Below are 23,014 nucleotides of genomic sequence, written 5' to 3' on the forward strand. Positions count from 1 at the left end.
AACTTTCAGATATACAGTGTGATATTATCAATTATAGTCACCATGTTGTACATTATATCCCTATGACTTACTCATTTTATAATTGCATGTCTGTACCTTTTGACCACTTTCACCCATTTTGCCTATCCTCACCTCTGGCAATTACGAGTCAGGTTTTTGCTTGCTTGTTAGTTGGGTGGGTATTTTTTATTCTATTCAGTTCAGTTCAGTTGCTCAGTTGTGTCCAACTCTATGCGACCCCAGGGACTGTAGCACGCCAGGCCTCCCTGTCCATCACCAACTCCCGGAGTTTACTCAAATTCATGTCCATCGAGTCGGTGATGCCATCCAACCATCTCATCCTCTGTCACCCCTTTCTCTTCCTGCCTTCAATCTTTCCCAGCATCAGGGTCTTTTCCAATGAGTCAGTTCTTCACATCAGGTGGCCAAAATATTGCAGCTTCAGTTTCAGCATCAGTCCTTCCAATGAATATTCAGGACTGATTTCCTTTAGGCTGGACTGGTTGGATCTCCTTGCTGTCCAAGGGACTCTCAAGAGTCTTCTCCAACACCACAGTTCAAAAGCATCAATTCGTCGGCACACAGCTTTCTTTATAGTCCAACTCTCACATCCATACGTGACTACTGGAAAAACCATAGCCGTGACTAGACGGACCTTTGTTGGCTCTGTGGTGTTGGAGAAGACTCTTGAGAGTCCCTTGGACTGCAAGGAGATCCAACCAGTCCATCTTTTTCACTCTCATCAAGAGGCTCTTTAGTTCTTCTTCGCTTTCTGCCATAAGGGTGGTGTCATCTGCATATCTGAGGTTATTGATATTTCTTCCAGCAATCTTGATTCCAGCTTGCGCTTCATCTAGCCTGTCATTTCACATGATGTACTCTGCATATAAGTTAAATAAGCAGGGTGACAATATGCAGTCTTGACATAATCCTTTCCCAATTTGGAACCAGTCTATTGTTCCATGTCCAGTTCTAACTGTTGTTTCTTGACCTGCATACAGATTTCTCAGGAGGCAGATGGTTTCCATCTTCCCATCTTAGAAATTCTCATCTCTTTAAGAATTTTCCACAGTTTATTGTGATCCACAGTCAGAGGCTTTGATGCAGTCAATAAAGCAGAGTAGATGTTTTGTAGCTCTCTTGCTTTATACTATGGGGGTGGCCAAAAAGTTCCTTGGGGTTTTTCCATAACATCTTATGGATGTTATATTACAGATATATATAAGTGAGATCATGGAGTATTTGTCTTTTTCTCTCTGACTGTGGTGTCCTTTATCTAGGAGGCTGAATGTGGAAAGATCCATCCTCCTTGGGTGAGGTCTGAAACTGATGCTCTTTTGTTTTTTCTCTCCCAAGAAAACAATCACTGTTGAAGACAGCCCCTGGAGACAGATGGTGAGGGAACCTGAGGCACCAGGGAGAGGGAAGTATGATGCTACCTGGAAAACCATGATTCCCTTCCGACCGAAGCCAAAGTGAGTCCTGAGTGGGAGCCAAGGGTCAGTACCCTCCAGGGCAGTGATCCTCAGGCCCTCACACCTGGACCCCTCCTAAAGGCTGCACAACCCTGTCCCAACACTATCCTGTCACCCTCCACAGCCAAACACCTCCCAAGAAACCTGAGACACATCAGGGCAGCACAGCCAGCATCTTCACTCATTCATTCAGCCAGTCAACAGGACTCACTGAGCACTTATAGACACTGTGCTAGACTGTGGGGGGTAACAGTGAGCCAGCCAGACAGGACCCTTGCCCATCACCAGCCTCACATGGGGGAGAATGACAGTAAACTTATAGCATGCCAACCAAGTCCCATCTAGTCAAAGCTAGGGTTTTTCCAGTAGTCATGTATGGATGTGAGAGTTGGACTATAGAGAAAGCTGAGTGCCAAAGAATTGATGCCTTTGAAATGTGGTGTTGGAGAAGACTTTTGAGAGTCCCTTGGACTGCAAGGAGATCCAACCAGTTCATCCTAAAGGAGATCAGTCCTGAATATTCATTGGAAGGACTGATACTGATGCTGAAACTCCAATTCTTTGGCTTCATGATGCGAAAGGCTGACTCATTGGAAAAGACCCTGATGCTGGGAAAGGTTGAAGGTGGGAGGAGAAGGGGACAACAGAGGATGAAATGGTTGGATGGCATCACCGACTCGATGGACATGAGTTTGAGTAAGCTCCGGGAGTTGGTGATGGACAGGGAAGCCTGGCATGCTGCAGTCCATGGGGTCGCAAAGGGTCAGATAGGACTGAGTAACTGAACTGAAACATATGATTACTGCTGTTTGAGGAAGGTGCTGTAAAGAAATGTGGGGGTGTGAGGGACGATAGAACAGCGCCAACACGATAGGTTCTGAGTGGCACGGAAACTGAGGCCTGGAGGATGAACAGGAGGATGATGTGGGCAGCATGTGCAAAGGCCTGGCCTTGCAGTGGAAGAACACAGGGATGTGCATGTCCAGGAACTGAGAAGGAGGCCAATGCCTCTGCAGAATCCTAGCCATAGTGGATGTGGCAAGGCGACACCGCCAGAGTGTCTCCACAGACCACATTAAGTACGTCGGTCTTCACTCAGAGAAAAATGGGCAGCCATTGAAAGGGCCAAATGCCCTGCGATGTTACCTTAAACTTAAGAGTTTAAGAGCCTTCTCTACTAAACCATAGTTTCAAGTAACCATCCCCACATGACTTTCTGGTTTATACACCTGGAGCTTCAGGGGCCTCCACAGATTCACGCACACACTCATTTTTGCAGCATTTGTTGACAGGAGCTTAACACTTCTGGTCTGATCCCTCAGTGTTTCATCACTGGGAAAAATTTTCTATTTAGGAATCCCTCTTCTCTCCAGTGTTTTTCTAACAAACAAACAGCAGTGGTTTTCCTATTTTTTAAATTTGAGCTTCTATCAATACCAGTTACATTGTTACCCAGCAAATCGATTGTATCTTGACCCGGAACAAAGAACCTTGGTACTTGAGTTCACCTGGACAGCCTTATCTCAGAGAAACAATGTTTCTGCTGGGCCCTTGGAATATCAGCCCCAGGGCATCAGTTCTGGCCCAATCCTTGCTATCACAGATGGCCCCACACATCTCCTACAATGTCTCATCTTCCCTCAGTTCTCTCCCAAGGTATCCCACCAAGGCCCGGCCAGCATTGTCCAGAACGTACAACCATGGTTGCTGGTGGGCTAGGAGGATGTAAAGGGCCCGAATGTGGAGAAAAGAGCTGTAAGCCCAAACAAGAGAACATCCTGCAAGTTTGGCATTTTTGTCTTCACATCTGTCTCCCCAAATCTTTTTTAAAGTTGAATTTTCCTCATATTGAACCATATAGCATTTGAGACAATGTTGAAAAAAAAGTGAAATTACACACAATCTCAATACCTTAATGAAATCATTATTTGTCTTTTGTGAACGACTCACAAAGATATGACCTTCTCATTCTTAGTTATTTACTTTTTTTATTTTTACAGTTTTTATGGAAGTTACAGAAGCAGAACATAAAAATTTAAAGTGATAAGAATCTAGTTTTGTTCCTTTGCAATTTCTAACCCCTACTTCAAAGTCAATCTATGAATGATTTGATATAAATTGTTATATAATTTGATGTTTATTATATATAATATAGATATGTGTATATTGTTCTCTGTCTGACCTCCCTTATTTCTTCCTTTTTTATATAAGTAAAAATATTCTAAATTTCTTGATCTTCAAGTGACCTTTTTTTCAGTATGCTTAGAGCCCGTTCCATGTTCTACATGTAGATCATCCCTATTTTTAGACCCTTCTGCATTGCTTTCTACAACATGGTGCAGGATGTGCCATATTTGTCTTCTTTCTTTTTAAATCATTCCTCTGTTGCTAGGTGTTTTTGTTGCTTCTGGTTTTTAACTATGAGAACTGGGGAAAAACCACAGTGTGGTCCTCTGGAGGTAGGAAAAAACTATTTTTTCTTGACTATTATTTGTGATGTTAATAACCGTCATAAAAAATACTTTTTTCTCCATGTAGACGATGTAGAAACCACAGTGGTTTCTCCCCAGTTCCCATTCATCTCTTCCAAGTTTTGCCTGTGACTTAGTTGTCCACCTCCGGAGCCCACAGCCCAGTGTCACCATGATGCCTGTGACTTTTCTGCTAGGTTTCCTGAGCTCCACCCCCTGGATGATGCTGGCCTGTTCTCCCACCTCACGCTGTCATGGCTCAGCCCGTTCATGGTTCGAGGTTTACGGAGACGCTTAGATGAGAACATCCCCCAGCTGTCAGTACAAGATGCCGCAGACAAAAATGGCAAAAGGTAAAGTCATGCTGGGCAAGCCAGCGGGGTTAAAGACCCTGTCTTGGCAGTTGGTGACCAGAGATGCTTAAATGTGTGTTTTAAGGGGAGGGGGATAGTGGTTCATCTTCAGACAACCAAAATATATCAGTTCTCCCTTTGCAGCAGGAACCTTCCTTCTATTGGAGGTTCTTAATCTGGAGTTAATAATAATTGACATATTTCGTATGTAAATATTTACATATTTACATACAGGCTAGAGAACTTTTTCTGGAACAAGAATTCACATCTTTTATTGGGTCTGTCTGAGGTCCCAGGACCCTGAGAAAGAAAGTACTGCTTCGTGTCCCTTTTGCCTTTTTTGGTGTGTAGATAAAGCATTTTCTGTGTCACAGATCATTAAATTTTGGCTAGTTGCCCAGGCTCTTAAGCCACCTCAAGCCACCACTAATTGTTGTGGGATGAAATTTCCTGTACCATCTACCTCACAGGTGAAGCTAGCTCACATGGGGGAGGGGGGCGAGTGACCTGGAATGTCCTGTATCAATGTTACTACCTCTAGGTGCTTCATGAGAGACCCCAGGTGTAGATGGCATTTTCCAAATGTATCCCAGACATGGTGGCACTCTAAGAGCCCTCCTGAAAAGAATATTCGGTGGTCAGGGAGTTTGTGAACCATCACACGCTATCCCCAGGTCTCAGAGATTTATAAAGAAAATCAGTGTAGTGAAGGCACTGAGAAAACAGAAACTGGTTGAATTTTGACCCATTGCTTCTTAGACTCAGGAAAAAAAATAGAGGTTCCAGGGAGCACCCCTTGGCTAATGCCAGATATTGGTATTATCTGGCACCTCTTACCAGCTATGATGTCAGAGGAGTTACTTACGTATGTTTTTATGCATAAAATAGTAATTATAAAAAATATCTCTCATTGTCCTTCATTGGTTCCTTGTAAGAATCAAAAGAGGTAATAGATTTGATGTAAAGCACCTGGGAAAATGCCAGACGCATCACAGGCCATCAGTTAAATGTCAGCTTGCTTGTTTTTCCCTAACCACTGCAAAGACCAGCTCTCCTAGTTTACTTCTGTTCACTTTCCTCTCACTGGTGCTGCCTTTTTTATTCTGTAACTCACAACGCCTCACCAGCAACATTTTTGCAATCACTCCATCTTTACATGTTTCTTTGAAATGGTAATTTTCCATGCATCCACACTTTTAGAGGGATTTCTTTCTACATGTTCACCATTTAACAGGGCTTTCCAGGTGGCACTAGTGGTAAAGAACTCACCTGACAAAGCAAGAGACTCAGGAGACATGGGTTCGATTCTTGTTTCAGAAAGATCCCCTGGAGGAGGGCCTGGCAACGCATTCCAGTATTCTTGCCTGGAGAATCCCATGGTCAGAGGAGCCTGATGGGCTACGGTCCATTGGGTCACAAAGAGTCAGATATGACTGAAGCAACTTAGCACGCCTTTTAACGGGCAGTGTTCTGGGTTGTGTCTTCCCTAATCTTTCAAAAGAGCTGCTTTGTTTTCTATGAGGATGGGCTGACAAAGTGCCAACCATCATCCTCACCACCACTCTTGGCAGGATTACCATTGTCACCACCATCATCTTCATCCTAAGATCACCATAATTCTTCACATGTTAACTATTCTTAATTATAGAGCCTCTCCCCACCCATTGTCTCCTTTGACCATCACAAAAGGATTATGAAATAAACAAGGCAGATGTTGTTTCCTCCATCTTACAGATGAAGAACCAAAATTAAGAGAAGTATGTTCCTTGAATCATATAGTGAATGAATGGAGGAGGTAAAATTTGAAACCAAGTCTCTTGAATCTGAATCTAATAATCACGGCCAGAAATGGATAGAGTTGCCCAGAGAGCTGTGGGTAGGCTGTGGAAAACTTGGATTTGTTTAGTCAAAGTAGAACCGACTCTAGAGCTTGTTGTTCCTGTGGATTGTGTCATGTGTGGAGGTAGGGCTAGAATGAGGAGAGGCAGCCCCGTGGTTTGACCTGAGTAATATCATCCACAAACAATAAAATCCTCCAACACAGACAGGTGTCATGGGGACATTTTTGCTTTGTCGAGCTAGGGTCCAGGCCCCTCAGGTTATCTGGTCCGTATAGGTGGGCCTGGATGGAACAGGGTAGTTTTTAATAACTCAGAAAGGAAGAAGAAGCCTGGAGTTTTGATTGCAGGAGAGGGAAAGTAGGACAGAAAGGTCTCATGATTATGGTTCCCTGCTGGTTTAGGCTGGGCAGGAGTATCCATGGCTGGAGGAGTAAAGAGTTGAAAGGGCCAGCACCGCTTTGTCATGAGAGACTTGGTGAGATTCTGTGCAGAGGATGAGAATCAAATGCTGACAGAGCTGTTGGAGAACAGGCACACTAGTGCTGCTGTCGGGCCCTGGGAGCAAAGGGCAGCCCAACAAGGGAGTCCGTTTTGTCCACTGTGCTCTTGCTGTCTAAGGACCAGCAGCTTTGGTGAGTGCCTGGAGTCCCTTGGCCTGATCCACGATGCTGTCATCATTGCTGTTGTTCAGTTGCTAAGTCATGTCCAGCTCTTTGCAACCCCCTGGACTGCAGCATGCTAGGTTTCCCTGTCCTTCGCTAACTCCCGGAGTTTGCTTAAAATCATGTCCATTGAGTCGGTGATGCCATCCAACCATCTCATCCTCTGTCACCCCTTTCTCCTCCTGCCCTTAATCTTTCCCAGCATCAGGGTCTTTTCCAATGAGTTGGCTCTTTGTGAGGTGGCCAAAGTATTGGAGCTTCAGCATCAGTCCTTCCAATTAATATTTAAAGCTGACTTCCTTTAGGATTGACTGGTTTGATCTCCTTGCTGTCCAAGGGACTCTTAAAGAGTCTTCTCTAGCACCACAGTTCAAAAGCATCAATTCTTCAGCATTCACCCTTCTTGATTGTCCAAATGTCATATCCATACATTACCACTGGAAAAACCATAGCTTTGACTAGACAGATCTTTGTTGGCAAAGTGATGTCTGTGCTGTCATCATGGGCAGTGCTAACTGCTTTTCAAATAGTGGAACCAGACATTAGGGAAGCAGGAGCCAGGATGTCCAAGTAGAGCCAGCATGGTGCCTGCAGCTGATAGACGGACTGTGGATGCGTGGTGAGGGGGGAGGCATCCAGAGTGAGATTAAGAGTCCGGAAGCCTTGAACATCGTAATGACTATTGTCCAGTCACTTGTTCCTGCCTCAGGTATAGCTCAAAAGAAAAGAGAAGTGTAGTAAAGTCAACACAATTTTAAATCTTTTCATGAAAACTTCTTGGATGCTTTTTAAAAAAAGGTAATATACAAATTGTATATCAATTTTCCCCCCAAATGTTTTAGATGTTCTTATTTTGCTGGTGTAGCACAAATCTCCCAGGCATCATTAGCTTGGAATGTCAAAATTAGGATATATTTTTGGTTGCATGATCCAACACTGGGGCACCCTTTTGGGAATTTTGAAATAAATAAGGGTACTTTTTGGAGATCAGAGTTCTATGTTTTATAAATCTTAATTTGTGTATAAAAAGGAAGGGTGATGTTTTTCAGAGCCTTAGGCTGTTTCTTCAACTAATTGTATTTCAGGGTAACAAAACAGTTGATGAGGGAATTTTCTTTTTTTAATATTTACTTGTTTATTTTTATTTGGCTGTGCTGGGTCTTAGTTGTGGCATGCAGAATCTTTAGTTGTGGCATTTGGGATCTAGTTCCCTGACCAGGAATTGAACCCAGGCCTCCTGCATTGGGAACTTGGAGTCTTAGCCACTGGACCACCAGGAAAGTTCTGGGAATATTATTTTTTTTACAGAAAATTCAAGCTGCTAACTATAAGTGGAATGATAGAATTAGACAAATCACCATTTTGCCAGTCCTGTCAGAGGTGGATATAGACAATGATCATCAGCGATGGGCAACTTGGCAATGGATGAGTCAGGCTAACACACCTTCTTAACTTAGTGATCCAGTTTAAGATAACCGAAAGTGGGACAGCACACTTTGTACATCTTCTGATGTGATGAAAAGAACACGTACTACATCTTCTATTAAGTATTTTTGCCAGCTGACTTGAATTCTGAATTTTATTATGCCTCTAGATCTAGCTAACAGTTTAATAGGAAGTACATGGCATAGAAACTTATTCTAGCCCCACAGGGATGCAATCAGTCAAACCCAGAATGTGGAAAACTCAACAGGATAAATCATTCAGATTCTTTAGCAAGTAAATGGCAGAAAATGCAGAGGAAGGGAAATTGTTACAGATAAAATGAGATGCAAGAGGCCTGTCAGATTTGTCTTTTAAGTGCAATGAGTGGGACCTGTTTGGATCTTGATTTAGGCAAACTAACTGTAAGAATATATTTCTGAAATAATTAGAGAAAGTTGAATTAAATGCCATTCTTACTATGCTATTAATATATGGCTATTATTAGTAGTTATTAATAATGAATAATCATTAATTCATAACCATTTTTATGGTTACTATGTGGCTTTTTAGGGCTTTATCTGGAAGAGATGCATGCTGAAGCATTTACAGATGAAACAGTATCTTTGGGATTTGCTTCAAATATTCTTGCAAAAAGAAAAATAATGGAAGGGGAGGAGAGATTAACCAAAAATGTCAAATGTTGATAATTCTTGGAGCTGGGGCATGCATATCTGCGACATGCATGCAGTATAAATGTCCTCTACTGTTCTCTCTGCTTGTGTTATCTTTGACAATTCCTGTAACCCAGTTCCTAGACCAGCAAGAACTGGGATAGTTGGGTGACACAATCGAAGAGATTTCATTTGCCTCCATTTTCTTCTTTTCTAGGCTTCATCTTCTTTGGGAAGAAGAAGTCTCAAGGCGTGGAATTGACAAAGCTTCAGTGCTTCGAGTGATGTTGAGATTCCAAAGAACAAGGCTTATTTTTGATACAATTATGAGCTGCTGCTTCTGCCTTGCAAGTGTTCTGGGGCCTGTAAGTAGCAGACTTGACAAGGAGTCCAGACTTCAGGCCGTGGTGATTAGCATGTTTAGATCTGTGCCAAGAACTGGAGATGTCTTGAGACTTCCCTGGTGGGTCAGTGGTTAGGACTCCACACCTCCAGATGGGGGGAGGTGCGTGTGTAGATTCGATCCCTGGTTGGGGAACTAGGATCCACTGTGCCATCCAGGGTGGCCAAAGAAAATAACAATAATTTTTTAAAACCCCAAAACATAAACAAACAAACAAAAAGATTTGAGGATGTTGGTCTCTCAACTGCTGCTCAGAAAATGAAGGCTTTCTGGGGGCAGTGGAGCTAGTAGTAGTTGCAAATGAAGGCTTTCTGGGGGCAGTGGAGCTAGTAGTAGTTGCAAACTGCGAATTCTGCAGCCGGTGCTTAGGTTCTAACCTTGGTTCTGCCACTTAATTTCTGGGTGACTTTGGGCAATTTGTTCACCCCTTCTGTGCCTTGGTTCCCTCATGGAACCCCATGATGCTCTCAACCATAGTCCTCATGGAAACTCTCATGTGTGAAATGGAGAGCCTGACATTATCTGCCTCATAGGGTGACATTAAATAGGTTCAGTATAGAAAACATTTAGAACTCAGCCTGGCTCAGGACACGGAAGCTGCTTTGAGAAATGGCTGAACAGCTCAGGGCATGCAGGAGACTCCACGTACCACGGTTAGGATGAATGGGCTCGCTATTTCCTATCAGTTCCTCAACTGCAGACAGTGAACCTAGCTGTCCCAGCTGGGGTCATGTGCTCACTTGGTTGGTCAGCAGTGGAACACTTTGATTGATGATCCAGCCTAGATTGTGTGCATTGGAGCAGGTGACTGTCTCCCCAGAAGAAAATAGAGGTGCTGTTACCAGCTCGGGGGAGAGGGGTTGCAGGTCAGGAGGAAGCACAGCTGATGACACCACAGAGATAGGTGACTTGGGTGACAGCATGTTCTCCATTCGTCCCTCCAGATCCACTCTCCACCTTTGTCCACACCACCCTATGCCATGGCCCTAGTGTGTGACCTCTATGGATCACATCTGTGGGGTACCTCTGCCTCTGGCTTCTGGTTGAGTTTGACCAGTGGGAGACTCCTCTGGAGGCTAGAGGAAAGGAGAAGGTGAGGGCAAAATATGTATCACTCTGACTTCTTCCCTCCCTGTCACTGAATGTTGGTGACCAGATCCTAAAATGAAGGGCCCTTTTTGTATGACTTTCTCCTTCTAGGTTTCAGTAAACTCATCCTCCCCTCGCCATTTAGTTCCCTGTGGTTGCTAGGTCCAAGGTGCTTCTCCATCCCTGTTAAACGGCCTCAGTTCTGCCCACATCTTTATAAATAGTCAGATTATTAACTCCTGGATTACTCCGTGTGTGTGTGTCCTCTGTTTCCCATTGGGACTGATGCAGAAATGTGGTCTCCGTACTCTGGTGCCAAATCAAATCTCAGAGACAGAGCTTTGGTGAAGGGCTTCCCAGGTGAAACTAGTGGTAAAAAAAATATCCCCCTGCCAATGCAGGAGATGCAAGAGACACGGGTTTAGTCCCTGAGTTGGGAAGAGCCCCTGGAGTAGGAAATGGAAACCCAGTCCAATATTCTTGCCTGGAAAATTCTATGGACAGAGGAACCTGGTGGGCTACAGTCCATGAGGTCACAAAGAGTTGGACACAACTGTGACTAAGCACCCACACACTCACACAGGAAAGAATAGCTTTATTGCTTTGCCAGGCAAATGGGGACACAATGGGCTAATGACCTCAAAACAGTGTGTCCCAATTCAGGGGGATTTGGTGAGGAATTTTATAGCAATCCTCATGACTCAGACGGTAAAGAATTTGCCTGCAATGATGGAGACCCAGGTTCGATCCCTGGGTTGGGTAGATCTCCTGGAGTAGAAAATGGCAATCCACTCCAGTATTCTTGCCTGGAGAATTCCACGGACAGAGGAGCTTGGTGGGCTACAGTTCACGGAGTCACAAAGAGTCAGACATAACTGAATGACTAACATTTTCACTTTGTAGCAATGGTTCAACGGTGAGGTTTGCTGATGAGATCAGGGTGTGTGTAGGGGCTGCCCTCCTTTAATCTGGCCTCAGGAGGTTTTCTAATGAGCTTCTGTGGTTCTTGAGGTTATCAAATGTGACTTTCTCTCTGGAGTAGAGTATTTCATCAAGTAGTTAGCAGCTTCCATTTGTTGGGTGTTTTAATTCTGCAGAAGAGCTCAAAGATATTGCTATGTGTATCCCTTGAGGAGGAACCAGGACCCTGCCCCAAGAATGCACTATTGTTTCTTGGCTGCTCCTTCCTTGTCTCCACATCCCCTCTCTTCCCTTAGGAATGCAGGGAAGGTCATGGAGGCTGGAGTCTATTCCCTACAGACAAGAAATAGGGGGCATAGAATAGGCCTCTGCGTCCAGGAGCACCAGAGCGTCCTGCTTGGTTTCAGGACCAGTATGAGGTGGTGGAGCTGGGCTTCAGATCTGGGTCAGTTGAACTCCTAAGTGTCCTGCACCTGGACTGTGACCTTCTGAGTGCAGAATTGTGCCTGAGTCAGTTGTGATCATCTAGTAAGCCCCCTATCTTGACCTGAGGACTTCACACCCAGTGCACTTTGGTTAGGTGTTGCCTGAAAGCAGGATTGGGAAGTCACAGTGATCCAAACTCCTGTTTCCTTTCAGATGTTGGTTATACCAAAGATCCTGGAATACGCCGAAAACCCATCAGGGAACATTGCCTATGGAGTTGGGCTTTGCCTTGCCCTATTTTTCACTGAATGTCTGAAGTCTCTGAGCATGTGCTCAGTCTGGGTCATCAACCAGCGCACAAGCATCAGGTTTCGTGCAGCTGTCTTCTCCTTTGCCTTTGAGAAGCTGATGCAATTTAAGTCTCTAACACACATCACCATGGGAGAGGTAAGTGACGAGGTTGCACATTGAGGGGATACTTTCCTCCTCCTCCTCCATACCCCTTTACCCTGGAGACCAAAGGAGGGAGAAGAGGCTGAAGACAGGAAGAAAGAGAAAGGAAATCATTTCCAGAGTGAATGTGTATAATTGCCTCTGGGATCATAAGAGCAGGTCAACAGTAAATGAGATTCCAGCTGTATTCAGAGCCTTAGAGAGGATTTATCCATCTATTCCATAAATTGTTACTGAGGTATGCTTTGGGCCAAGCCCTGTTTTAGGCCTTAGGGGTACGTGCAAAGTCACTTCAGTCATGTCTGACTTTTTGTGACCCCATAGACTGTAGCCCACCAGACTCCTCCTTTCATGAGATCCTCCAGGCAAGAATACTGGAGTGGTTTGCTATTTCCTTCTTCACCTAGCGGTACAGTTCAGTTCAGTCTCTCAGATATGTCCAACTCTGCAACCCCATGGACTGCAGCATGCCAGGCCTCCCTGTTCATCACCAACTCCCGGACCTTGCTCAAACTCATGTCCATTGAGTTGGTGATGCCATCCAACCATTTCATCCTCTGTTGTCCCCTTCTCCTTCTGCCCGCAATCTTTCCCAGCACCAGGGTCTTTTCCAATGAGTCAGCTCTTTGCATCAGGTGGCCAGAGTATTGGAGTTTCAGCTTCAGCATCAGTCCTTCCAATGAATATTCAGGACTGATTTCCTTTAGGATTGACTGGTTTGATCTTCTTACAGTCCAAGGGACTCTCAAGAGTCTTATCCAACATCATAGTTCAAAAGCATCAGTTCTTTGGTACTCAGCTTTCTTTATAGTCCAATTCTCATACTCATAGATGACTACTGGAAAAACCATAGCTTTAACTAAATGGACTTTTGTTGGCAAAGTAATGTCTCTGCTTTTTAATATGCTGTCTAATTTGGTCATAGATTTTCTTCCAAGGAGTAAGCATCTTTTAATTTCATGGCTGCAGTCACCATTTGCAGTGATTTTGGAGCCCAAGAAAATAAAGTCTCTCACTGTTTCCATTGTTTCCCCATGTATTTGCCATGAAGTGATGGGACCAGATACCATGATCTTTGTTTTTTGAAAGGAGTTTTAAGCCACCTTTTTCACTCTCCTCTTTCACTTTCATCAAAAGGCTCTTTAGTTCTTCTTCACTTTCTGCCATAAGGGTGGTGTCATCTACATATCTGAGGTTATAGATATATCTCCCAGCAATCTTGATTCCAGCTTGTGGTTCATTTAGCCTGGCATTTCACATGATGTACTCTGCATATAAGTTAGATAAGCAGGGTGACAATATACAGCCTTGATGTACTCCTTTCCCAATTTGGAACCAGTCTATTGTTCCATGTCCAGTTCTAACTGTTGTTTCTTGTCCTGCATACAGATTTCTCAGGAGGCAGGTAAGGTGGTCTGGTATTCCCATCTCTGAGAATTTTCCACAGTTTGTTGTGATGCACATAGTCATAGGCTTTGGCGTAGTCAATAAGCAGAAGTAGATGTTTTTCTGGAACTCTCTTGCTTTTTCGACGAGCCAATGGATGCTGACAATTTGATATCTTGAACTACCAATCCTCCCATGCTTTTCTTCCCAAGTCATCTGAGGGGATCGGTCCGACTCTTTGTGACCCCATGGGCTATATAGTCCATGGAATTCTCCAGGCCAGAATACTGGAGTGGGTAGCCTTTCCTTTCTCCAGGGGATCTTCCCAATCCAGGGATCAAACCCAGGTCTCCTGCATTGCAGGCAGATTCTTTATCAGCTGAGCCACAAAGGAAGCCCAAGAACACTGGAGTGGGTAGCCTATCCCTTCTCCAGTGGATCTTCCTGACCCAGGCATCTTCCCAGGTGGCGTTAGTTGTAAAGAACCCGCCTGCCAATGTAGGAGACATGAGAGACATGGTTTTGATCCCCAGGTCAGGAAGATCCCCTGGAGGAGGGCATGGCAACCCACTCCAGTATTCTTGCCTGGAGAATCCCATGGACAGAGGAGCCTGGTGGGCTACAGTCCATAGGGTCGCAAAGAGTCGGACGTGACTGAAGTGATTTAGCACGCACGCATGCATACAGCATAATAATTTGATGTGTGCATATATTGCAAAGTGATCGCCACAATAAGTTTAGTTAACAGCCAGCACCACACATAGTTACAGACTTTTCTTGTGATGAGGATTTTTAAGATCTATTTTCTCAGCGACTTCTAGGTATACAATACAGTTTTGTTAACTATAGTTACCATGCTTACCTTACATTCCCAGGACTTATTTATCTTATAACTGGAAGCTTTTACCTTTTGATCACTTTCGTCCAGTTCTATCACCACCATATAGACTTCTCAATGTGTGAAAATATTTTATATGCTCTACCTCATTCAGTTATCACATCAACACTATAAAGTAGGTTGTTTTATTATTCCCATTTTACTGATGAGTCAACAGAGGCACAGAGTGACTGAGTCACACATCTGTGGTTCCATAAATGACAAGCCTGAGACATCAACACTGACAGTGTGTTCCAGGATCCAATATTAACTAATACTTCTTAAGTGAGTGCTTTAACCTTCCCCCACCAGTGGACATTTAGGATGTTTCTGGGTTTACTGCTATAGGCAGTGCTGTAATCAGCATCCTTATATATGTGCTTCCTCCAGCACATCAGAGTGTTTCTCAATGGAGAAATGAAAGTGACAGTCATAGGGTTTGTGTAATTATTAGTTTTTAAAAGATACTGTTAACTTGTCCTCTAAACTGGCTGTACAAAGTTATGTTCACCCAACACAAAAAATTTTTACAGACTCAGCCTGGGGCACATTCTGGGTACTGGAAGGAGATTGGGTTAAAATGAAAAGAAAACCACTTCTTAGGGATTCAGGTTGGTAATTCCAAAAGACATTAACGAATTGATTCCTTAAATATTTTGTGACTTGGAATGTCAGCTTTTATACAATGCACTAGGCAGTGTATATTGGAGAGGAAGGGAGTGGGCAGAAGAGTCTATAGCAAAAAAGAGAAAGGAGAAGGAGAAGAAGACTCAGCTCCTGCCAAAAAATGCAGGTATTATTATTAGAATGAATGGAATGGAATAGAATAGAATAAAATACTAGAAGCAACTCTGTGGAATCTGGCTATTAGTAGTAGCAGCAATATTAGTAGTAGTAGCAATAGTAGTAGCTAATTAGTAGTAGTAGCAATAGTAGTAGTAGCAATAGTAGTAGTAGTAGCAATAGTACAAAAATATAACTTTTGTTGGATGCAGTCTATGTGTGCAGGTATTTATCTCATTGACATTCTTACAATAACCATGTAGAGTAGGTGTAATCATTCCAGCTTTATAGGTGGAGAAGCTGAGGCTCAGAGTGGCAAAGCAACTTGTTCAGGGTCACACAGCTGGTGGCATGAGACCTGTGAACCTGGTGTGTCTCTCCACTCTACCACCCTGCCTCTCAAGCTTGCCTGCCCGTAGAAGGCATGGCGAAGCCACCTGTCACATGCACATGCAGCCTCTTCTGGGAACTTGGAGAGGTGACATCTGTGTCCACGGGCTTATTGTCTTGCAGGCCATTAGCTTCTTCACCAGCGACGTAAACTACCTGTTCGAGGGAGTGTACTATGGGCCCCTGGCTGTGCTCACCTGCTTACTGTTGTTAATCTGCAGCATCGCCTCTTGCCTCATTCTCGGACCCACAGCGCTCATTGCCACACTGTGCTATCTTCTGATTTTGCCGCTGCAGGTAATGTCTTTCTTTGCCACCCATTTGATGTTGGACATTCCCCAGAACTCCTAGGGCTGTGAAATTGGGGGTGCTTCTGAGTGGGAATGCTGACCCTTGTTGACTGCTCATTCTATTGGAGGTGAGATTTGGCGTCAATTCCTACCTCAAATGGTTTTCTGGCCACCATGCTGGGGCCTCATAAATATTAATAAGAGGTGAATCTGATGGGTGAGGTCCACCTCATGGGTTTCTGTGAGCGATTATCTGCTTCATGGACTTTCCTCAGTAGCTATCCTCTGTGTAAGATTTTGGTTCCTTCTCTTTTACCCAGAATGTGCTGGTATAATAGAGCATAGAACATTGGCACAGTTTAATGGGGCAAGGGAAGCAAATTTGCTGCCAAAGATTCAGCTGCAAAAAAAAATGGGCAAAACAGGAAGTGACTCTTGGATTTGTGTGCTCTGAATTATTGAAATGGAGTGTTTTCCTTTGTCAGTTCAGGTACTCTAATCAAAAGGTGATTGTAGCCCTACTGCATAGCACAGGACCATATTCAATGTCCTGTGACAAACCATAATGGAAAATTATTTATATATATATAGATGTATGTGTAACTGAGTCATTTTGCTGTACTGAGAAATTAATACAGCACTATAAATTAACTATATTTCAATAAAACTTTTTAAAGAAGGTGATGTAGTTGGTAGAGGGTTTAGGGTTCCCAGAGGCAGAGGAGTCATATTTCTGTTTAGATAGCCAAGGCCTGGCTTGGAACCCAGAAGAGAAAGCCCCCCAGGATGTGTGAGGCGGGTGTCTTGAGGCATGATGGCCCAGAGAGGCTTCCAAACCTTCACCGGGGACCAGGAACCTAGAGTATAAGATTAGACCCAGGAATTCAGTCCACATGCGGAGCTGACTTTGGAAGTACGCTCAGTTGCCACACTAATGCCAGACTGCACTTTCCTGCCCTTATAAAAGATGCTCTTGCTGCATCCTCACTGCAGACATTCCTGACCAGAAAGCTTGTGGAGTCACAGAATCATACATCGGAGGTCAGTGACCAGCGCATCCGTGTGACCAGCGAAGTTCTCACCAGCATTAAATTGATTAAAATGTACACCTGGGAGAAGCCACTTACAAAAGTCATTAAAGGTACAGAATACCTGGCTTTCTGCTCTGAGCCTGGGATGTCATGGTGGACTGAGCCTTTCACCTTCTGGGGATTCTTTCATGTTCTGGGGCTTGATCTATGCTCCTGGGAGAATGTTCTTGTGATTCATTTCAGACATTTTGAATTTTCCAGATCTCAGAAAAAAGGAAACAAAGCTCTTGGAGAAGTGTGGGTTTATCCAGAGCCTGACCACAGTCATCTTGTTCCTAGCCCCCTCCTTATCTGTAGTAGCACTGTTCCTCACCCACACAGGCTTACGATTGAAACTCACAACTTCAGTAGTAAGTGCTGGGGTACTTTGTTTCCTCCCTCATACTGATAGGGAGTTTTCTCATATGTTCTTTTCCAGTCCATGCCCCCTGAAAGGTCTAGGGGTTTTGTAAATGAATAATACAAATGAATCTTGATTTTCCAGACTGTTAGGGTCTTGAGCTTTCTTCCATTTCAGTCCATACGTGGAGCTGATATCCCCTGCATAGCAGCTGTGGGGGCAGGGGTGGGGTGGGGAATGACCATCATCTGGGGGTGCAGTGGAGGTGAAATGTGTAGTTAAAACCCAGACGATGCTGAGGTTGAAAATACTGAAGTGGGGAGCACCTCTGATCTCAAGATAGGGCCCTGAAAATGCATTTTAAATGCAAAGGTCTGGCTTCTTCTGTCTTTTCTTTTGTGGTCTGACCCTGGTCTTGGGGAGCAGCAGCTGCCTTTCAAGGTTAGGAATTCGATCATTTGAGAATAAGACAGAGTGCTGCTTTAGAGGCTTCCCAGGTGCTCAGTGGGAAAGAATCCATGGGTTTGATCCCTGGGTTGGGAGGATCCCCTGGAGAAGGAAATGGCAACCCACTCCAATGTTCTTGCCTGGAGAATCCCGGGGGTGGGGGAGCCTGGTGGGCTGCTGTCTATAGGGTTGCACAGAGTTGGACACAACTGAAGCGACTTAGCAGCAGCAGTAGCAGCAAGGTACCTCCAGGAGGTCATTCTCTGGGATCCTGAGAACCAAGGGTGGTTTGCTACAGTCAGGAAAGGTCTCTGGACAGGGGGAGGTGAGGCATGGATTAAGCTTGATGCATAGGGAGTTTTTTTTTTCTCTAAATTTTTATTGGATTGTAGCTGATTTACAATGTTGTGTTAGCAAAGTAAATCAGATATATCGGTTCTTTTTCAGATTTTTTTCCTATATAGCTCATTACAGAATATTGAATAGAGTTCCCTGTGCTATATAGTCGGTCCTTGTTAGTTATCTATTTTATATATAGTAGTGTGTACATGTTAATCCCAATTTCCTAATTTATCTCTTCCCCGCACATTTCCCCTTTGAAAACCGTAAGTTTAATTTTGAGATCAGTGAGTCTGTTTCTGTTTTGTGAATAAGTACATCTGTATCATTTTAAATTAGATTCCACATATAAATGATATCATATGCTGTTTGTCTTTCTCTGTCTGACTTACTTCACTTAGTATGACGATCTCTAGATTCATCCATGTTGAGGCTAATGGTCTTATTTCACTCTGTTTTATGGCTGAATCATATTCCATTGAATGTATGTACCGTGTCTTTATTCACCTGTCATTGGACGTTTAGGTTGCTTCCATGTCTTGGCTATTGTGAATAGTGCTTCCATGAACATTGTGGTGTACGTATCTTTTCAAATTATGGTTTTCTCTGAATATATGCCCAGGAATAGGATTGCTGGGTAATATGGTAGCTTTATATATATATATTTAAGGAACCTCCATATTGTTCTCCATAGTGGTTGTACCAATTTACATTCCCACCAACAGTGTAGAAGGATTCCCTTTTCTCTACACCCTCTCCAACATTATTATTTATAGATTTTTTGATTTATTTATCTTTAATTGAAGGATAATTGCTTTACAGTATTACATTTGTTTCTACCAAACATCAACATGAATCAGCCATAGGTTTATCCATGTCCCTTCTCACTTGAACATCCCTCCAGCATCCCTCCCTGTCCCACCCCTCTAGGTTGTTACAGAGCCCCAGTTTGAGTTCCCTGAGTCATACAACAAATTCCCATTGGTATCTATTTTGCATTTGGTAACGTATGTTTCCATGTTACTCTCTTCATACCTCCCACCCTCTCCTTCCCTCTCCATCTGGGTCCATAAGTCTGTTCTCAACGCATCTCCACTGCTGCTCTGCAAATAGGTCCATCAGTACCATCTTTCTAGATTCCGTATATATGCATTAGTACACCATAATTGTTTTTCCCTTTCTGACTTACTTCACTCTCTATACTAGGTTTTAGGTTCATTCACCTCATTAGGACTGAGTCTCAAATGTGTTCTTTTTTATGGCTAAGTAACATTCCACTGTAAATATGTACCACAGCTTCTTTATCCATTCATCTGTTGATGGACATCTAGGTTGCTTCCATGTCCTAGCTATTATAAACAGAGCTGCAATGAACATTGGGTTACATACATCACTTTCAATTTTGGTTTCCTCAGGGTATGTGCCTAGTAGTAGGATTGCTGGGTCATATGGTAGTTTTATTCTTTGTTTTTTTAAGGAATCTCCATGCTGTTCTCCATAGCGGCTGTATCAATTTTCATTCCAACCAACACCGCAAGAGGGTTCCCTCTTCTCTACACCCTCTCCAGCATTTATTGTTGGTAGATTTTTTGATTATGGCCATTGTGACCAGTGTGAGGTGATATCTCATTGTAGTTTTGATTTGCATTTCTCTAATAATTAATGGTGTTGAACATATTTTCATGTTTTTTTTTGTTTGTTTTTTGGTCTTCAATCTGTGTTCTTTGGAGAAATGTCTATTTAGATCTTCTGCCTATTTTTTGATTTTTTTTATTGAGCTGCATGAGCTGTTTATACATTTTGGAGATTAATCCCTTTTAACAACAGTAATAGTTCAAAGCTATATCACTGGTAGCTCTCTGGGTAATTTTTCAGTGCTTCCCAACTATTCCTGTACCACCGTTAGGATTTGGGGCATTTTGCCAATGGGGAAACTGAACTTGTGGTGGGAGTGACCTGTCTGAGTTAAGGAATTACCCAGTAGCTAAGCTATAAACGCAACCAGGCCTTCACTCAGTGACTTTAAGATGAGTGCTCTTTCCCACTTTTCCTCGTCTTCCTGAAATACCACCTGAAGGACCTGCTTGCTGGAAGCTGCAGGTCTGGCTTTGCAGCTTGAAGCTCTGGGATGGGGTCTTCCTTGGGATGGGGGAGCAGGACAGTGTTGAGACACTCACCACCTCCTCTCTGCCTCATCCAGGCCTTCACCGTTGTGGCCACCTTGAGTCCCATGCGGCTGTCAGTGTTCTTAGCACCCTTTGCCGTCAAAGGCCTCACAAACTCCAGGTCTGCCGCGGACAGGTTCAAGGTGAGTGGTCAGAGATCTGACCATACAACCCTTTACTCCATGTTCTCATTTGCCTTCAGCCCTGTGACGTTCCTCCTGAGTGTGACCCCAGGCCAGGCAGAGTCCAGCCTAGATGGAGAGGGACCATCTAACTCGGTGACCTCCTGTGCCCAGGCTGGTATGGGGCTGGGAAGACAGATAAGTCAGGCTAGTTCCCAGGCCCTAAGGACATTCTTGGACATGGATCCAAACCACGTCACAGACAGGTGAACTGCAGATCCTGTTCAGGTGTGGGTAGAGTCACCATAATGGTTTTGGTTTTTTAAAAGTTGTATCTGTTGCTGGCATGTAAAAAATCGGAAATTGTATATTAAAAACTCAGATTTCTGGATTTTCTTGAATAATCAGAAGATCTGGCAATAGTGGACCCACATTATTCTGTGGCCACAGCAGCTCTAGCCGAGGTGATAGCTGCCCCTCATTTTGTCAGGGAATTCAGGTGGAGTTTGTTGCAGCCTCCACTATGCCATAGCACACCTCCAGGCCTGGGGCTTACTTTCCATTCATCATCTCAGCAATGGTTTACTTCACTTCTTTACATTTCTGGTCTAGTCCCTATAGGCATTGAAGTTGAAAAACTCTAATCTAAACCAATTTCTAAAAGCATTTTATAGTCATCTCTCTTAAATGTGTTCAGTCCTCAATCTATATCATCCAGTCACTCATACATTTATTAAAAAAAAAATTACCAAGATGTTTCCTGGCAGTCCAGCGGTTAAGACTCTACACTTTCACTGCTGTTACTCTGATTCAATCCCTGGCAGGGAACTTAGATCCTACAAGTCACACGATGTGGCTTAAAAGAAAGAAGAAAAAAAAATTAATGATCACTAAGCATGGAGAACACCACAGTGAGAATGACCAGTGTGGTTCCTGCTCTCAGAGGGTTATAATTGTTACCGAGTCCAGGCTCACTCTGCTCATCACCACGAAAGGTCAATTAATCAAGAGACGAGGTGTTGAGGCAAGGAATACAACTTTATTTGGAAAGTTGGCAGACTGAGAAGATGTCAGAATAATGTCTCAAAATAACTATTCTATTGGGGTCTGGATGCCAGGTTCTTTTATAGAACAGAGATGGGGGAGGTAAGGAAGTAAAAAACATCATTGGTTTTACAAATATCTCCTGGAATGGCCAGCCTTGGGGAGGAGATGTGTTAATTTCTTCCTCCCTGTAACCATCCACAAAGGGACAGGGTCCTGAACAAAGGCATTCTGTTTAACATTCAAGCAGAAGGGCAGGGTTCCCTGAGGCAGGCCATTATGTATGGGCAGTATCCTTTTTTGGGGGGGGGCAGTATCCTTTTAGTGGACAAAAGCAACGGGAAGCAAAGGCTAAAGTAAAAGAAGCAGATCCAATATGGAGTCAGTTCTTTTCTATAACATAATCTGGTATTGGAAACAGGCAATGTACAAGTGAATTAACCATCAAAGAAGATAACATTAGCTCATGTGAAGGGCTGTGGTGCCAATAAAGCAGAGTGATGTTCTGGAGTGCATGCTGGGGAGGGCTCGGGCCCCAGAGGTCAGGGACGTATCTCTCCCAAGGAGGGGTTTGAGATGAGTCATAATGACAAAGCAGAGAGGACAGCAAGTACAAAAGCCCTGAGGCTGGAATGAACTTGGCTTATCTGAGTAACAGCAGTTCTTGATTTATCAACAGCTTCAGCAGCTCCCTAACTTCTTAGCCTCAGCTGTTGGGGCCCCTGCTGCCTCCTCCTCCCCACTGGAGTAGTTCTCCTGCCCTCCCCTTCCATGCCTGTTTCTACCCGCAGGAGATGAGGAGGCTACAGCCTGGGCTCAGAAGGGTAGGTAGGGATGCTGGCAGAAGGGATGACCAAGGAGACAGCTACAGGGAAGGGAATGGGGTGGGATGGATGCAGGAGGAGAGGAGGAGGCTGGAAGGGGAGGGTCAGGGCAAAGCTACGGTTTTTCCAGTAGCCATGTATGAATGTGAGAGTTGGACCACCGAAGAACTGATGCTTTCAAATTGTGGTGCTGGAGAAGACTCTTGAGAATCCCTTGGACTACAAGAAGATCAAACCAGTGAATCCTAAAGGAAATCAACCCTGAATATTCATTAGAAGGACTGATGCTGAAGCTGAAGCTCCCGTACTTCATCCACCTGATGCGAAGAGCCAGCTCATTGGAAAAGACTCTGATGCTAGGAAAGACTGAGGGCAGGAGGAGAAGGGGACAACAGGGAGGAGACAGTTGGATGGCATCACTGACTCAATGAACATGAGTTTGAGCAAACTCCAGGAGATAGTGAAACACAGGGAAGCCTGGCGTGCTGCAGTCCATGGGGTCGCAAAGAGTTAGACACGACTTAGCGACTAAACACCAGCAAGAAGGCAAAGATCTCAGCCCCTGGGCTGCACTTCCTCATGGCCTCAAGGGGCTGGGGCTGGTACGCTGGACAGGTACTAACCCTTCAAGTCCCTTCATTTCAAGACCTCTTTTCAGTCACCTGCGTTTTCTGTCTGATGCATAGGCATTCGTCTTTGAGATCCTCAGGCTGGAAGCGGGAGGAG

At 44.0% G+C, this 23,014-nt stretch overlaps 1 protein-coding gene across 2 annotated transcripts in view; it reads left to right on the forward strand.

Annotated features, from left to right (window-relative positions):
* ABCC11 (ATP binding cassette subfamily C member 11) overlaps window positions 1-23,014 on the forward strand; it is a 69,592-nt gene that overhangs the window by 1,034 nt on the left and 45,544 nt on the right. For both annotated transcript variants that reach the window (XM_081507925.1, XM_081507926.1), the window contains exons 2-9: window positions 1,357-1,475; window positions 4,144-4,299; window positions 9,116-9,263; window positions 11,951-12,184; window positions 15,750-15,923; window positions 16,910-17,057; window positions 17,209-17,357; window positions 20,334-20,441. In XM_081507925.1, the coding sequence (XP_081364051.1) occupies window positions 1,357-1,475; window positions 4,144-4,299; window positions 9,116-9,263; window positions 11,951-12,184; window positions 15,750-15,923; window positions 16,910-17,057; window positions 17,209-17,357; window positions 20,334-20,441 (1,236 nt within the window). The remainder of the gene's footprint in view (window positions 1-1,356; window positions 1,476-4,143; window positions 4,300-9,115; window positions 9,264-11,950; window positions 12,185-15,749; window positions 15,924-16,909; window positions 17,058-17,208; window positions 17,358-20,333; window positions 20,442-23,014) is intronic.

This window comes from Giraffa tippelskirchi, chromosome 7 (genome assembly GCF_054371585.1).
Source record: "Giraffa tippelskirchi isolate mGirTip1 chromosome 7, T2T-mGirTip1v1.2.pri, whole genome shotgun sequence".
NCBI lineage: Eukaryota > Metazoa > Chordata > Mammalia > Artiodactyla > Giraffidae > Giraffa > Giraffa tippelskirchi.